Here is an 18,847-nt window from a genome sequence, read left to right as displayed (position 1 = left end):
TGCTGTCTTTTTCTTAATATTGACTAAACTGAAATGACACACCTTGATTAACACAAAATATTATGTTCAATTGGAAATATTTAATTCAGTTATATCGTTTTCTGTAAACACAGTTTCTGACAGGAGGGAAGAAGAATAAAGAAAATATATTAATTTATTTTTGTCATTTGAAATTATTTTTATTTACTGCTTTATTTTTAACACATGTAGGAATAGTCTTACAACGGCAGTTACTTATAATTGAATGATATTCTGAAATCTTACTTTAAAAAAAAGTAAAATTGTGAATGATAGCAGCTGTAAATATATGTGAAGTGAGAAATACGTGATGGTGGTAGTGGTGGTAGCGGCAGCTGCAGCGGTGGTGGGGGTGGCGATGGCAGTGGCAGCGGTGGCTCTGTAGTGGTGGTGGTGGTGGTGACTGTTGAATTACTAGTAGTAGAGGTTATTATTGTGAGTGATGTTGAAGTGGTGGGGTAATTGTAGTGATAGTCATTCTGATGATTGCTTTGGTGGTGGTGGTGGTGGTGGTGGTGGTAGTGGCTTTGGTTAGGGGCTGGTGATAGGGGCTGGTGAGTGGTTGGGTTTGTTGATGGGTGGTGTTGATAGTGGTGGTGGTAATATTGGTGGGCTTGATCATGATAATAACAACAATAACAATAGCAATAATAATAATAATAATAATAATAATGATAATGATAATAATGCTGATTCTAACAATTCGTTTCCTCTAAAATTACAAGTCAGAAGAAATTACCATTATCAACAGTCAGAAACAATCAAATTTCGAGCAGAATTTATTATTATATGTTGATGAAAAATTATTTTATAGTGATGATATATGCAGTCTCAATACGGCATGTACAAATTGCTCTGTTTTCCTATACACCCTCTGTCCATCTGTTTATTGCCTGCTCCAAATGTAGCTGCTTAGAGTTAGACAGCGGCAGCAGTAGCATTCATAGCTATTTCTCATCATTTCACAAATTAAAAGCAATAAAGGAAAACAATTTACTTTCTGTTTCTGTTTTTATTTCATACATATTCTCCCCCCCCCCCATCCATTCACTCTCAGTGATATAAACACGGGAGGCCTTCTAAGACATTTATTTCAGATAATTCTTAGTTGTCATTTCAGAAGTAAGTCCAGCATCGAATTCCTTCACCCCTGCTTCGTATGTCAAGCATCCTCGCTTGCTGGGCTGCAGTTACTACTCTCTAACGTAGCAGATCAATACATTTTTGCTTCTACCAATAGGTTGATCGTTCAGACTTCAAGTACAAACAAGCTGTCTTTTCTTGCTTCCTCTTTCTGTAATGTAGGATTATCAGACAGCTCTCAGCCTGTTGTAACTTTTTGTTTCATACAATTATAATCAACTGTATATAATAACCACACACTGAGAAATAATCGTGCTTTATAAAATAAATCTCATTATTATTCTCTATTTATACGTCAGCTAGATTCCTAACAAACCGTATTACTCTGTATATTTAGTTCTGTTATTCTAAACATATAGATACAAGGAAAATGCATTTGCTGTAGACACTCTTGTTTAAGATTCTAGTTATCTTAATATGTGACTTGTGTGTGTATGTGTGTGTGCGCGCGTGTGTGTGTGTGTGCGTGCGTGCGTGTGTGTGTGGTGTGTGTAAAGGTAAAGGAAACTAGTGAGAGAGATAGTATTTAAAATTATCATTTAGCTTTAATCAGTCTTCTATATTACACCTGAGTTTTAAGAAATAAATGCATTTGTTTTTTATGAGTGTGTTTGTATGCATACATACATACATGTATGTATGTATGTATGTACATGTATGCATGTATGTTTGTATGTATACATGCATGCATGTATGTATCTATGTATGTATGTTTGTATTTATACATTGTTTATATGCATGTTCTTATATGCAAATGTGTGTGCACCTATGTTTGTGTATATATGTTAGTATCTATATATATATATATATATATATATGCTAAATGATAATGATGATGATGATGATGATGATGATATATATATATGTGTGTGTGTGTATGTATGTATGTATTTATGTTGATAATGTTAAGTTTATAAAACAACAAAAAACTTTTTTTACAAATGTTTATGCACACTATATTTCCGTTCTTTAGTTTATCGTGTTAACCAAAACCTATTATTGCTCCTGTTTGTTAAGCAAACACATATCCAGTTCTGTTTTCTTTCAAATCATTTTCTCCTCTGGAAACTATTTATAACCCCCGACCAATCCCAGTGAAGATCATGACATTCATTTTTATAGTATCTGCCATAATCATTATTCATGAAGCTATCATTTTGTTATAAAGGGAGATATTACTGACCGAGGTATTTGCATTGTGTTGAACAGAACTGTCTTTTTATTTATTTATTTGTTTATATATTTATTTGTTTATTTATTTATTTAGACATGGGGACAAAAGAGAGACAGTTTCTATGTTTGAGATTGGTTAAGTGCAAATATTTACATTTTAAATCCTAGCAGGCCACATCCCAAGAGACATTAGGAAGCACAGTAAATATATAATAATCAAATCAACCTCTATAACAGTCAATGATGAAGAGAACATCTGCGATTGTTATTGTTGTTGTTACTGCTGTTTGTGCACACTGGTCATCTCATAAAATATTGATTTCATTAAGAATGGTGTCCATTCAATAACAGCCCTGTATTCAATGTGTAAGTCACAACTTCATTCTATACAAACATCTGCATAGAAATAAAATTGGATACACTAATGATATTTAAAAACTAATTATAAATAATAATAATCTTCTTTTTTTTTTAACTTTCTAAATACATACAACAAACTATTTTATAAATCAAAATACACTTTTTATTGAACACCAGAATAGGAGCCATGAAATAAATCAATAGTCTGAAATTTTTTACACTTTTTTTAAAATATAGTGACACTTTTTATATATAGTTTTTGATAAAGTCAAAAATTAAATTAAATATTCATTTATCATATAGTTCTTCTCAATGTCTATATATACACGAAGACAAGTGAATCATTCTAAACTAAAACAAGAGAGTCTAGTCATTTTCGATATTGATCAATTCTAATTTTGTTACTAAATATAACATAAGGACAAAGAAAAGAAAACAAAGAGGGAAGGTTCAAAACCTCCTTGTTCTTTTATCATAATAAAACATTGTCTTCAGTATCAATTAACAACATCTAATGAATACTTATTATAGTAATGAATAACAATAATTGGTGGTGGTGGTGTTGGATGTTGTTGGGAGATATGGTTTATAATAATGGTGATGGTTCTTGTTTTATTCCTAGACATTCCCTCTATGAACATCCAGACTTTATTTAAAGTTTTCTCTAGGATTACCTTATGCAATATCTCCTTCCATTTTTTTTTTCTTTTCTGTTTTTTTTTAGGTAGTAGAGTATGATTTTAGGGGCATTTAGCTGTAATTTCTTGCAGGACGAGGGGTTACATATAGGCTCTTCATTGGTCTCTTTGACAATGTCACCGAGTAGAAAGTAGGGGGTGATGAAGGTGGGCTCGTTTGATGGTGCCACGTAAAAAGCACTGCTGATGGTACCACATGAAAAGCACTGCTGATGGTACCACATGAAAAGCACTGCTGATGGTACCACATGAAAAGCACTGCTGATGGTGTCACATAAAAAGCACTGCTGATGGTGTCACATAAAAGCACTGCTGATGGTGCACATAAAAAGCACTGCTGATGGTACCACATGAAAAGCACTGCTGATGGTACCACACATGAAAATCACTGCTGATGGTACCACATGAAAAGCACTGCTGATGGTACCACATGAAAAGCACTGCTGATGGTACCACATGAAAAGCACTGCTGATGGTACCACATGAAAAGCACTGCTGATGGTACCACATGAAAAGCACTGCTGATGGTACCACATAAAAGCACTGCTGATGGTACCACATGAAAAGCACTGCTGATGGTACCACATCAAAAGCACTGCTGATGGTGCCACATAAAAAGCACTGCTGATGGTACCACATGAAAATCACTGCTGATGGTACCACATGAAAAGCACTGCTGATGGTACCACATGAAAAGCACTGCTGATGGTACCACATGAAAAGCACTGCTGATGGTACCACATGAAAAGCACTGCTGATGGTACCACATGAAAAGCACTGCTGATGGTACCACATGAAAAGCACTGCTGATGGTGCCACATAAAAAGCACTGCTGATGGTACCACATGAAAAGCACTGCTGATGGTACCACATAAAAAGCACTGCTGATGGTACCACATGAAAAGCACTGCTGATGGTACCACATGAAAAGCACTGCTGATGGTGCCACATGAAAAGCACTGCTGATGGTACCACATGAAAAGCACTGCTGATGGTACCACATAAAAGCACTGCTGATGGTACCCATGAAAAGCACTGCTGATGGTACCACATGAAAAGCACTGCTGATGGTACCACATGAAAAGCACTGCTGATGGTACCACATGAAAAACTGCTGATGGTGCCACATAAAATCACTGCTGATGGTACCACATGAAAAGCACTGCTGATGGTACCACATGAAAATCACTGCTGATGGTACCACATGAAAAGCACTGCTGATGGTGCCACATAAAAATCACTGCTGATGGTACCACACATGAAAAGCACTGCTGATGGTACCACATGAAAAGCACTGCTGATGGTACCACATGAAAATCACTGCTGATGGTGCCACATAAAAAGCACTCACTGCTGATGGTACCACATGAAAAGCACTGCTGATGGTACCACATGAAAAGCACTGCTGATGGTACCACACATGAAAAGCACTGCTATGGTGGTGCCACATAAAAGCACTGCTGATGGTACCACACATAAAAAGCACTGCTGATGGTACCACATGAAAATCACTGCTGATGGTACCACATGAAAAGCACTGCTGATGGTACCACATGAAAAGCACTGCTGATGGTACCACATGAAAAGCACTGCTGATGGTACCACATGAAAAGCACTGCTGATGGTACCACATGAAAAGCACTGCTGATGGTGCCACATAAAAAGCACTGCTGATGGTACCACATAAAAAGCACTGCTGATGGTCCACATGAAAAGCACTGCTGATGGTACCACATGAAGCACTGCTGATGGTACCACATGAAAAGCACATGCTGATGGTGCCACATAAAAAGCACTGCTGATGGTACCACATAAAAAGCACTGCTGATGGTACCACACATGAAAATCACTGCTGATGGTACCACATGAAAAGCACTGCTGATGGTACCACATAAAAAGCACTGCTGATGGTACCACATGAAAATCACTGCTGATGGTACCACATGAAAAGCACTGCTGATGGTACCACATGAAAAGCACTGCTGATGGTACCACATGAAAAGCACTGCTGATGGTACCACATGAAAAGCACTGCTGATGGTACCACATGAAAAGCACTGCTGATGGTGCCACATAAAAAGCACTGCTGATGGTACCACATAAAAAGCACTGCTGATGGTACCACATGAAAAGCACTGCTGATGGTACCACATGAAAAGCACTGCTGATGGTACCACATGAAAAGCACTGCTGATGGTGCCACATAAAAAGCACTGCTGATGGTACCACACATAAAAAGCACTGCTGATGGTACCACATGAAAATCACTGCTGATGGTACCACATGAAAAGCACTGCTGCTGATGGACCAATAACTGATGCAAAAAAGCACTGCTGATGGTACCACATGAAAAGCACTGCTGATGGTACCACATGAAAAGCACTGCTGATGGTACCACACAAAAAGCACTGCTGATGGTACCACATGAAAAGCACTGCTGATGGTACCACATAAAAAGCACTGCTGATGGTACCACATGAAAAGCACTGCTGATGGTACCACATAAAAAGCACTGCTGATGGTACCACATGAAAAGCACTGCTGATGGTACCACATGAAAATCACTGCTGATGGTACCACATGAAAAGCACTGCTGATGGTACCACATGAAAAGCACTGCTGATGGTACCACATGAAAAGCACTGCTGATGGTACCACATGAAAAGCACTGCTGATGGTACCACATGAAAAGCACTGCTGATGGTGTCACATAAAAAGCACTGCTGATGGTACCACATGAAAATCACTGCTGATGGTGCCACATAAAAAGCACTGCTGATGGTACCACATGAAAAGCACTGCTGATGGTACCACATGAAAATCACTGCTGATGGTACCACATGAAAAGCACTGCTGATGGTACCACATAAAAAGCACTGCTGATGGTACCACATAAAAAGCACTGCTGATGGTACCACATGAAAAGCACTGCTGATGGTACCACATAAAAAGCACTGCTGATGGTACCACATGAAAAGCACTGCTGATGGTACCACATGAAAAGCACTGCTGATGGTACCACATGAAAAGCACTGCTGATGGTACCACATGAAAATCACTGCTGATGGTGCCACATAAAAATCACTGCTGATGGTACCACATGAAAAGCACTGCTGATGGTACCACATGAAAATCACTGCTGATGGTACCACATGAAAAGCACTGCTGATGGTGCCACATAAAAATCACTGCTGATGGTACCACATGAAAAGCACTGCTGATGGTACCACATGAAAAGCACTGCTGATGGTACCACATGAAAATCACTGCTGATGGTGCCACATAAAAATCACTGCTGATGGTACCACATGAAAAGCACTGCTGATGGTACCACATGAAAAGCACTGCTGATGGTACCACATGAAAAGCACTGCTGATGGTGCCACATAAAAAGCACTGCTGATGGTACCACATAAAAAGCACTGCTGATGGTACCACATGAAAATCACTGCTGATGGTACCACATGAAAAGCACTGCTGATGGTACCACATGAAAAGCACTGCTGATGGTACCACATGAAAAGCACTGCTGATGGTACCACATGAAAAGCACTGCTGATGGTACCACATGAAAAGCACTGCTGATGGTGCCACATAAAAAGCACTGCTGATGGTACCACATAAAAAGCACTGCTGATGGTACCACATGAAAAGCACTGCTGATGGTACCACATGAAAAGCACTGCTGATGGTACCACATGAAAAGCACTGCTGATGGTGCCACATAAAAAGCACTGCTGATGGTACCACATAAAAAGCACTGCTGATGGTACCACATGAAAATCACTGCTGATGGTACCACATGAAAAGCACTGCTGATGGTACCACATAAAAAGCACTGCTGATGGTACCACATGAAAATCACTGCTGATGGTACCACATGAAAAGCACTGCTGATGGTACCACATGAAAAGCACTGCTGATGGTACCACATGAAAAGCACTGCTGATGGTACCACACATAAAAAGCACTGCTGATGGTACCACATGAAAATCACTGCTGATGGTACCACATGAAAAGCACTGCTGATGGTACCACATGAAAAGCACTGCTGATGGTACCACATGAAAAGCACTGCTGATGGTACCACATGAAAAGCACTGCTGATGGTACCACACAAAAAGCACTGCTGATGGTGCCACATAAAAAGCACTGCTGATGGTACCACATAAAAAGCACTGCTGATGGTACCACATGAAAAGCACTGCTGATGGTACCACATGAAAAGCACTGCTGATGGTACCACATGAAAAGCACTGCTGATGGTGCCACATAAAAAGCACTGCTGATGGTACCACATGAAAAGCACTGCTGATGGTACCACATGAAAAGCACTGCTGATGGTACCACATGAAAAGCACTGCTGATGGTACCACATGAAAATCACTGCTGATGGTACCACATGAAAAGCACTGCTGATGGTACCACATGAAAAGCACTGCTGATGGTACCACATGAAAAGCACTGCTGATGGTACCACATGAAAATCACTGCTGATGGTGTCACATAAAAAGCACTGCTGATGGTACCACATGAAAATCACTGCTGATGGTGCCACATAAAAAGCACTGCTGATGGTACCACATGAAAAGCACTGCTGATGGTACCACATGAAAATCACTGCTGATGGTACCACATGAAAAGCACTGCTGATGGTACCACATAAAAAGCACTGCTGATGGTACCACATAAAAAGCACTGCTGATGGTACCACATGAAAAGCACTGCTGATGGTACCACATAAAAAGCACTGCTGATGGTACCACATGAAAAGCACTGCTGATGGTACCACATGAAAAGCACTGCTGATGTGCCACACATGAAAAGCATTGCTGATGGTACCACATAAAAAGCACTGCTGATGGTACCACATGAAAATCACTGCTGATGGTACCACATGAAAATCACTGCTGATGGTACCACATGAAAAGCACTGCTGATGGTACCACATGAAAAGCACTGCTGATGGTACCACATGAAAAGCACTGCTGATGGTACCACATAAAAAGCACTGCTGATGGTACCACATGAAAAGCACTGCTGATGGTACCACATGAAAAGCACTGCTGATGGTACCACATGAAAAGCACTGCTGATGGTACCACATGAAAAGCACTGCTGATGGTACCACATGAAAAGCACTGCTGATGGTACCACATGAAAAGCACTGCTGATGGTACCACATGAAAAGCACTGCTGATGGTACCACATGAAAAGCACTGCTGATGGTACCACATGAAAATCACTGCTGATGGTACCACATGAAAAGCACTGCTGATGGTACCACATGAAAAGCACTGCTGATGGTACCACATGAAAAGCACTGCTGATGGTACCACATGAAAAGCACTGCTGATGGTGCTACATGAAAATCACTGCTGATGATGCCACATAAAAAGCACTGCTGATGGTACCACATGAAAATCACTGCTGATGGTACCACATGAAAAGCACTGCACTGCTGATGGTGCCACATGAAAAGCACTGCTGATGGTACCACATGAAAAGCACTGCTGATGGTACCACATGAAAATCACTGCTGATGGTACCACATGAAAAGCACTGCTGATGGTACCACATGAAAAGCACTGCTGATGGTACCACATAAAAAGCACTGCTGATGGTACCACATGAAAAGCACTGCTGATGGTACCACATGAAAAGCACTGCTGATGGTACCACATAAAAAGCACTGCTGATGGTACCACATAAAAAGCACTGCTGATGGTACCACATGAAAAGCACTGCTGATGGTACCACATGAAAAGCACTGCTGATGGTACCACATGAAAAGCACTGCTGATGGTACCACATGAAAAGCACTGCTGATGGTACCACATGAAAAGCACTGCTGATGGTACCACATAAAAAGCACTGCTGATGGTACCACATGAAAAGCACTGCTGATGGTACCACATGAAAAGCACTGCTGATGGTGCCACATGAAAAGCACTGCTGATGGTACCACATGAAAAGCACTGCTGATGGTACCACATGAAAAGCACTGCTGATGGTACCACATGAAAAGCACTGCTGATGGTACCACATGAAAAGCACTGCTGATGGTGCCACATAAAAAGCACTGCTGATGGTACCACATGAAAATCACTGCTGATGGTGCCACATAAAAAGCACTGCTGATGGTACCACATGAAAAGCACTGCTGATGGTACCACATGAAAATCACTGCTGATGGTACCACATGAAAAGCACTGCTGATGGTACCACATAAAAAGCACTGCTGATGGTACCACATAAAAAGCACTGCTGATGGTACCACATGAAAAGCACTGCTGATGGTACCACATAAAAAGCACTGCTGATGGTACCACATGAAAAGCATGCTGATGGTACCACATGAAAAGCACTGCTGATGGTGCCACATGAAAAGCATTGCTGATGGTACCACATAAAAAGCACTGCTGATGGTACCACACATGAAAATCACTGCTGATGGTACCACATGAAAATCACTGCTGATGGTACCACATGAAAAGCACTGCTGATGGTACCACATGAAAAGCACTGCTGATGGTACCACATGAAAAGCACTGCTGATGGTACCACATAAAAAGCACTGCTGATGGTACCACATGAAAAGCACTGCTGATGGTACCACATGAAAAGCACTGCTGATGGTACACATGAAAAGCTGCTGATGGTACCACATGAAAAGCACTGCTGATGGTACCACATGAAAAGCACTGCTGATGGTACCACATGAAAAGCACTGCTGATGGTACCACATGAAAAGCACTGCTGATGGTACCACATGAAAAGCACTGCTGATGGTACACATGAAAATCACTGCTGATGGTACCACATGAAAAGCACTGCTGATGGTACCACATGAAAAGCACTGCTGATGGTACCACATGAAAAGCACTGCTGATGGTACCACATGAAAAGCACTGCTGATGGTGCTACATGAAAATCACTGCTGATGATGCCACATAAAAAGCACTGGTGCTGGTGCCACATGAAAAGCACTGCTGATGGTACCACATGAAAAGCACTGCTGATGGTACCACATGAAAAGCACTGCTGATGGTGCTACATGAAAATCACTGCTGATGATGCCACATAAAAAGCACTGGTGCTGGTGCCACATGATCGGTACCCAGTACACTCTGTAAAGTGGTTGGCATTAGGAAGGACAGGCAGCTGTAGAAACCAAGCCAAAACAGACTGTGGAATCTGGTGCGACTCCTGGTCTTGCCGTCCTGTCAAACCATCCAACTCATGCCAGCATGGAAAACAGACTTTAGATATAGATGATAATGGTGATATTTACAGGTGGTGGTTATGTGTTGGTAGTAAAAGTGGTGATGGTTATGAATTGACAATATTAAGAATGATCAGTTATCATGGTGGTAGCAGTGAAAATCATGAGGAGGAGGAGAATATTGACGATGATGACATTGATGAAAATGATGAAAATGACAACAACAAAGACAATGATACCAATGGTGACGATGATGATGACAGTGATGATGATGATGATGATAATGCCAATGAGAAAGATGGCAATGATCATGATGATGATGGAGGTGGTAGTGATGATGATGATGATGATTCAGTGAATAAAACTTCACAAAATGTAAAACTCCTTATGCAAAAATAACTTCTACTTTTTTTGAGATTAAGGGACATTCTATCTGCAGCTTAGCAAGCATAGAATTATAGTCGTATATTTTAGTGGTGTCTTTCTGCAACATTTGGTTTTTGTTCCAGTAAATGAACTCAATCCATTCTTGGTTGGCTGCTCTACATCCATAAGCAGATTGTCTCCAGACTGAGTAGAGACTTTAGTATTTTCCCCTCTATCATAATGAGACAAAATCAAAATAACCATTTTCCGGTTTATGTTTCTAGTTCAGTGTGTGTGTGTGTGTGTGTGTGTTAATTTTGTTTATTTTTATGGCATTCCAAGAAATGTTGCTGATAAACAAGAATCATTAATAGCAACTAAACTAAACTCCTATTTAATTCTTGTAATTATTCAGTTGAAAATTAACTTCCTTTTGATCAATAGAACTCAACAATTTATTGTTCATTATCCTGATGAATGTAGTCGAGTCTTCAGTAATTTCCTTCATTGTAAATACTACCTTGAATACACCTAACTACAAACAAAGAAATTCAGTTGAAGGAGATTTAAAAATCATTTTACTTTTTTTTTTTGTCATTGAAAAACCGCTATAAACCTCAACACTTGACCTATATTATTCATATTTATTCCACCAGTTTTAATCATTTGTTTTACTATTTGTTAATGCAGAATATCTCTGAGCTCCACAGACTCTACTGTTCTACTATATTAATATGGGTGTATATGTTCATCAGATTATTTCATGCTTCTTTGGAAAATTTAAGATATTCTTTTCTACTCTAGGCAAAAGTCCCGAAATTTTGGGGGAGTGGATGGGGGCATTTGATTAGATTGATGCCAGTACGCAACTGGTACTTAATTTATCGATCCCAAAAGCTGAAAGGCAAAGTCGACCTTGGAGAAATTTGAATTCAGAATGTAATAGCAGACAAAATACTGCTAGGCATTTCACCTGGTGTGCTAACGATTCTGCCAGCTCACCACCCTATAATGCACCTATAATTGAATGAATTAATTCATGTTGTTAACATATACACTGTTACATAATGTAGACAGACCAGTTTAGCGTTATGTGCTTTTGTATATACTGTAAATAGGTATGTGCTAATAATTTCTCTGTAAACAGAAAGATGAGTATCTGTTCCTGATGAGGGTCCAACAAGACTAAAAACTGATTAGAGTGAATTCTTTTTACCAACAGAAACTAAAACCTGCGGTGTGACTATATTATTTACATTTCAGATTGAGAATAAATTGTATGTTTATTAAAAAGGTATATCTTACGTTTCAAATTATATACATATAATTATATACAAAAATTAATAGAAACTGAAAGAAGCCCTTTGTATATATATATATATATATATATATATATATATATATATATATATATATATCTTCCTTATCAGCATTGTTGTTTTATCATCATCTTCTACCTGCCTCTCACATGGATTAGACGATGATGTGTGCATGTATGTTTGTGTGTGTGTGTGTATGTGTGTGTGGTGTTTCATGTATGTGTGTGTTATTCCAAGTAGTAGTTTGAAGAATACTTGTCACATTGAAAATAAGACTATGCAGCAGTAGAAACCATAGAGCATTTGACCAAATGCTTAACATTATTTGGCTTTTGTTTGTTTATTGATTTAGTTTCAATGAACAAGCTATATCGTATCCTTTGTAGGCCCTCTGAGATCAGTGAAATCACTGCAGTTACCATTTCTCTCAGATATTGATGACTGCATGAAAAGAGGGAAATTCCAAACGGTTGATATCCTGAAGAGGAAAAGCTGGACATAGTGGTTAGTGGGAGATTTGGTACAGGGACAAAATATGAGTAATGAAAGAAGAGGATATGACTGAGATGGGAATATCTAAATGGAGACAGCACAATATCAGTTAGCTGTGAAAAGCAATGATCACAGTAGCAACAGTAGAAAGGTAAAACAGAGGAGAGAATACAAAAGTGTCGGAGAGTGACTGAATACCTATCAGTTGAATGGCTTTTCTTTGGATGTGATTTAGGATTCCTGTATGAGTAGTAGATGCAGCACTGGTTTAGATGTGGAAGCAATGCTCCATTATGGTGTCACTGGAATTTTGTAGAGAGTTGGTAATTGTTGAGGATAACCTATTTCCTGTCTCTGAAGAGACAGATTAGTCTTTGTGATTTGGATTTATCTCTGTTCATATGCCAGTTTGCTGTTCATCCCTGCAGGGTTAATAAAATATGTGTCAGTTATGTACTTGCGTCAACCCAATTGATTTTATTCCGCTTCCAAGTATATTTCATAGAGCTAACACAAGAAATCATTATTCTCCTTGAAGCAAAATTTAAGCGATAGTGAATCTTGATGTTTTGGTATGGATATTCTAAATGTTAAACACCAAGGAGAGATAAATAAAATCTCAATAAACAACAAGCTTTCATTCTTGTATTTACTTCATTAAAATTTTATAGATCTAAAAAAAATCAATATGCATGTATCGATTTTCAAAATATTTTTCTTAACATGAAGTGGGTAACAAAACTGTTCTAAAAAGTAGATAATTGTTTTACTTCAATGTGGATGCATACATGCCTATGTGATGAAGAAATTCTCTTTGCAAGAATAAGGATAGATAGTTTCAATCTCATTGCATTGCCGGTGCCACATAAAAAAAAAAACACAGCCATGCCAGTGCCATGTAAAAAGCACCTGTGTTGATGCCACATAAAAAGCACCCTGTATGCTCTGTAGTGGTTGGCATTAGGAAGGGCATCAAGCCATAGACACCAAGCCAAAACAGACAGTTGAAGACTGGTGCAGCTTTCCAGCTTGTCAGCTCTGGTCAAACCATCCAACTCATGCCAGCATGGAAACCAGGTTTATCGGATGTGTGTGTGTGTGTGTGTGTGTGTGTATGTATGCATGTGTGATATGTGCATGTGGATGTCCATGTGGGTATTGGCTTAGGACAACTGAAGAAAACTGGTGTGGCAAGCAAAAATACATTGTGGTATTTAATTCCACTCAAGTTATATCCATTTTCATCCAAATCAGCTTTCTCATTCTACATTATGAAATGCATCATACAAGTTACTGGGATTAATATAATTAAATGAAACCCTTGAAAGCATTGCATTGGCATGGTCATAGGCCAAATACTGGAACTGTTTAAAATATAATCAATGAATTAATAAGACAGTACAGCTTATAAGAGAGTTGACAGAAATGATATAATACTGGATTAAATTCTTTAGTATAATTTAGTTAAAATATCTTTCTGTAAATTTTGAGTGTTGATAAAATAACCACAAGTAAACACCCTGAGATTATGTCAGTTTTCCCTCTCCTGCCAAAATGTTATTCTTGCATTAGGTTTAAAAAACCTTTATGGTTGTGTGGCAGCTGTAGGCTTGACTGTGTGGGTGGGGATGCAGGCAAAACTAAGTGGTTAAGAAGCTCACTTTGCATCCACATGATTTGGGGTTCAGTGTCACTGTGTAGCACCTTGAGCAAGTGTCTTCTACTCTAAAGCCCTTCAAGGCAATGCCCCAGCATGGCTACTGTCCAATGAATGAAACAAGTAAACAAAAATGATACTAATACTTTAGATAAAAACACACACACATGCCAGTACCAAAAATAGCCAGGATATTTCACATAAACTCTTTATATATTGATTATTTGTGCTGACCATTTCCACCGCTTTTCCTTTTTTTTATTTTTATTTTATGTTATTTTTTTCCCCTTTGAAATTGCACAATCTGTTTATTGTACTTTCAGACATGCTCAGGATGTTCGCGAACATTATGAAAGGAAATTGGAACGAGCCAACAATTTATATATGGAACTTACAGCTTGTATGCTGCAGCTTGAAAAACGGGAACGAGAACTCATCAAGTAATTTTCATTTCTTCCTATTTTGTTTACAATTTCATTTTGGAACATTTATAAATTTTTTACAGAAAGCAAATATGGATCATTGATATTAGGATTACAATATAATATATTTATAATATAATGTATTTAAAATATAATGTCTCATACATTATAATATCTCATATATTACCAATGATACAAAAGATTTCATTGCAATCTCTTGATTTATTTTTGCTAGTTATCAATTATTCACATAATTAAAAAAATGCTTTTATTTATTAGCAGTGTTCTCTATTTAGTATTCATCCTTTATTAATATAATTCAAGCATTGGTCAACAATCTTTTGACTTCAATTTAGAATACTTAAAATGGACTCTTTCATTGCTTTGACAAATGAAGTTTCAACAGGACATAGCTACTCAATGTATCATTTCATGTGGGAATACAGACCTATCTCGGTTTTGTAGATCCTGTTGCAGTGGTGGTTACTGTCATCTGGGAGTAGGTTGGAGCTGGCTCTGTACTGGGCTCTTTTCTCTGTAGGGCGTTAATCCAAAGTCAGAGGTGGCTTGATAACACAAGCTTCTCCACTGGCTTTTATTCAGTGCTACCAATTCCCATATCTACAGATTTATGTCACAGATTTTCAAGCAGGTTTTTTAAGTGTCCTTATAACAGAGCAGTGAATGGCCTTGATATCTGGAACTGACCATAAAAGAGAGATTTACATAAGCAAATGTCTTCCATGCATACCACATGGCCAATCCACCTCCTTTGCACTTTGATAAGGAAACTCTCTATACCTAGAATGTCACATCTCGCAAGAACTCCAGCGTTGGGGTTTCTATCCTGCCACTTGATGTTGCAAATTGAACGAAAGCAGTGAAGATGGAGTCTAACTATTGGATACGGTGCCTGTAGAGTATCATTGATTCATAGCCATACATGAGAGAGGTAGGCCAGGAAGATGCCGTGATCTCTCTGCAGTCTGTGCTGGAGTCTACCAAAAGCTGAGCTGACCTTAGACAGTTATTAACTTAAAATGCATTTACTCTGTCTAGTTCTTTGATTTATTAAGCTGTTTTGAGTAAATTTTGTTTAAATTATAAAGCAGATCAGGAGGACTGAGAAGCTGCCTTGAATTAATTTCAAGGATATCTTTCACATTATAAATAAATATTTGAGTCCTTGTGTTATATAAGAATGTTATACTTCTTGTTATAAAATATGCTAAAAGAATTTTTCAGCAATATTTTACACAATATGTTAAATATTAGGTATATATTCAAACAGAATTACTTAGTTATCATGTTAATAATGACTAATGTAAGCAGATTTAAAAAATACTATTTAAATAAAAAAAAAACAACACTCATTGGAAAATAATTGCTTCTGACATTAATAAGTGTTCGTAAGAGACCTAAGGCCTTTGTGAATTAATGAAAACTTGACCAAAGAATCAATTTTTATTATTTCATTCTAATATTGTTTAAAAAGAGAGCAAATAATTTATATATTATATTAGAAAATGAATATCTTCAGTGTAAAGTTTTGTTTGAAGTTCACTAAATTTATGGCTTTCATCTTCTGTGAAACGTTTGTCAGCGTATTTGATTTGCCATACTCTAATACAAAATAAGAGGGGGGAAATGAGATTAACAAGCCAAAAATTTAATCCATTAGCACCAAGAGGTTTGTAGCATAGAAATTATTTTCCTACCTGAAAATACCATAAGTTTTTAATATGAACAGTTCAGTACAAAAGCATTGAAATTTAAATTTTCTTGAGAATTATCATGTTTTAATTATATTTTCTTTCAGGATTTATAGTGATATTTGATTATTTGATGTTTGATTACAAACAAATGCCTGTTTTCCAATTGATAATTACTGTGACAAATTACAAGCAAATGCAGAAAAATTCTCAGTTGAACATTTTTTTTTTTCTTAGGGATGTGTCGAATTTGTAAATATTATATGTTTTATTTGTAGTTAAATTACAATATAGATCTTTTGCTGTACGACTTGTCTTTTCTAGCATCTTGACTGGTTGTCACTAATTGTTCATATTGTTCAAATTAGAATTTGTCACCTTTAGTTCTTAGATATCACAGTTAGTGCTAAAATGTATCATTACCTTTGCTTTAACCAGCACTTACACCCAAAAATACTTCCAGCAATTTGCACATGTATGTTGCTTTATAGAGATAGAATTATATTTATGCAAAGATGGTCCTCAATTCAAACACTAAAAGCCATGATCTTTCTGGAAAGTAAATAGGCTTTCACTATAGCTTAAATGTTATCAAATTTAATAATACTTCATTTTAACCTTGACTAAAATTTTACTTGTTCTTAGATATAGGCTTACGTTAAATTTCTAGGCCATCTAGCAGCAACTGTTTCTAATTATGATATTTATAGTTGTTAGATTTATCATCTGTTCAAGGAAGCTTTTCTATAGTTCCTTACCTATCAAACGATAAGTGTCAGAGGAAACTTTTTTGTCTTTATTTCTTTTATATATTTTTATTACTAAGAATAGGAAGGGGATCATTGATGATATTTCCAGAGTCTCCAAAATTGATAAGGGAAAAGAATAAAGTCATCCTCATACTGAAGGTATGTAGGAGAAAGTAGTGACACAGACTGGTGTTGTTATAGTAGCCAATCTGCTTCCTGTAACTGTTTTTTTTTTCTTTGCTTAATATTGGTTCCAACTTATTAATAAGGATATCCTCTTTAATTCAAAGGTTGTCTTTGTTATAGTTTGTAACCCTGATGGATACAGAAAAGTCCCAGGTACTGCTGCAGGTGTTTGTGGACTGGAGTGTTTGTGCACACATATTCCTTGATGCATATGTACTGCTTTCCAATTGTGATCCCAATGTTGGTTGCATCACATTTGCTGCAGACTACCTCATATAACATGTAGACCTTTGAGTTAGTTGTTGATTGGGCACGTGGACAGTGTGCACCGTCTGCATGCTTAGTCCCTGCCTGCAGACTGCACAATGGATTGCAGCAGTGGTTTTGTCATCAAAGTAGGGTAACTTTAGGAGGCACATGTCAGTCTTGCAAGTTTGCAAATGAACAGATTCTGCTGAAGGCATCTATGGACCAGGTGATGGTATTAAACCAGTTGACAGATTAAGTTTAACATTCAAGAACAGGAATAGTCTTTCGATAAGCTTCCACGTTTTTTTTAAAATCAAATTTCACACTTACAAGGCTTTGGTTGATTCAAGGATATGGTGGTAGACACTTACCCAAGGTGCCATGTAGTGAGGTCTGAAACTACATAATTGTTATTTGAACTCCTTAACCACTCGGCCATGCCTGCACCCAAGCTTAGGTCTTCTAAAGTTTTTAGCAATTTCATTACTCAATAATCTACAGCTTTTGCTCAAGACAAAAAAAATATAAGAAAACAAAGTGTAGTTTTAACTTGAGCTGTATTCTATTAAAAAAACTCATAATTATAAAGCCAAATATCAATTCATAGCAATAATTCTACAAACCAATTCTAGTCCAGGTTAGCAAAACAAATGCAAAATTCCATTTCTCTTTTGAGTCTTGAATTCTTTTAACAATAAAAATAAGTAAGTAAATAAATAATGAAATAAGATTCTTGAAAGATTTCAAATTGTTGGTTGAGTGTCTGTGCAGCCGTTTTCAACTATTGATGTGGCTCTGTTGATATCCTCCATGTTGATGTGCAATCCACAGGAGAGAGCAACAACTGGCAATATATGCTAAGCGGAGGAAGAGTATTATCAGACCTGTGATCAAAGCACAAGAACGTCTTGAAAGACTGGGCAAGAAACGAGCATATAAGTCAGGATCAGAACCCACAAGGTAATTCAGCATGCATCCTAATATTGATTCTCAAACAGTTTCTATAGACATTTCTTTACCTGTCTCTCTTACCTTTTTGTTATTCTTTCACTTTGAGATCTCTTTTCTTTGTGCATGA

At 37.6% G+C, this 18,847-nt stretch overlaps 1 protein-coding gene across 4 annotated transcripts in view; it reads left to right on the top strand.

Annotated features, from left to right (window-relative positions):
• The window catches only part of LOC115215016 (mitogen-activated protein kinase kinase kinase 13), a 183,184-nt gene that overhangs the window by 141,372 nt on the left and 22,965 nt on the right, over positions 1 to 18,847 (top strand). For 3 of the 4 annotated variants that reach the window (XM_029784137.2, XM_029784136.2, XM_036505482.1), the window contains 2 exons: positions 14,775 to 14,891; positions 18,601 to 18,729. In XM_029784137.2, coding sequence (XP_029639997.1) covers positions 14,775 to 14,891; positions 18,601 to 18,729 — 246 coding nt within the window. The remainder of the gene's footprint in view (positions 1 to 14,774; positions 14,892 to 18,600; positions 18,730 to 18,847) is intronic. The other variant, XM_036505483.1, reaches the window with a different exon arrangement.

The sequence above is a fragment of the Octopus sinensis genome, linkage group LG8, assembly GCF_006345805.1.
Source record: "Octopus sinensis linkage group LG8, ASM634580v1, whole genome shotgun sequence".
Taxonomy (NCBI): Eukaryota; Metazoa; Mollusca; class Cephalopoda; order Octopoda; family Octopodidae; genus Octopus; species Octopus sinensis.
Note: the sequence above shows the minus strand (reverse complement) of the source record. Positions and strands in the feature narration are given on the sequence as shown.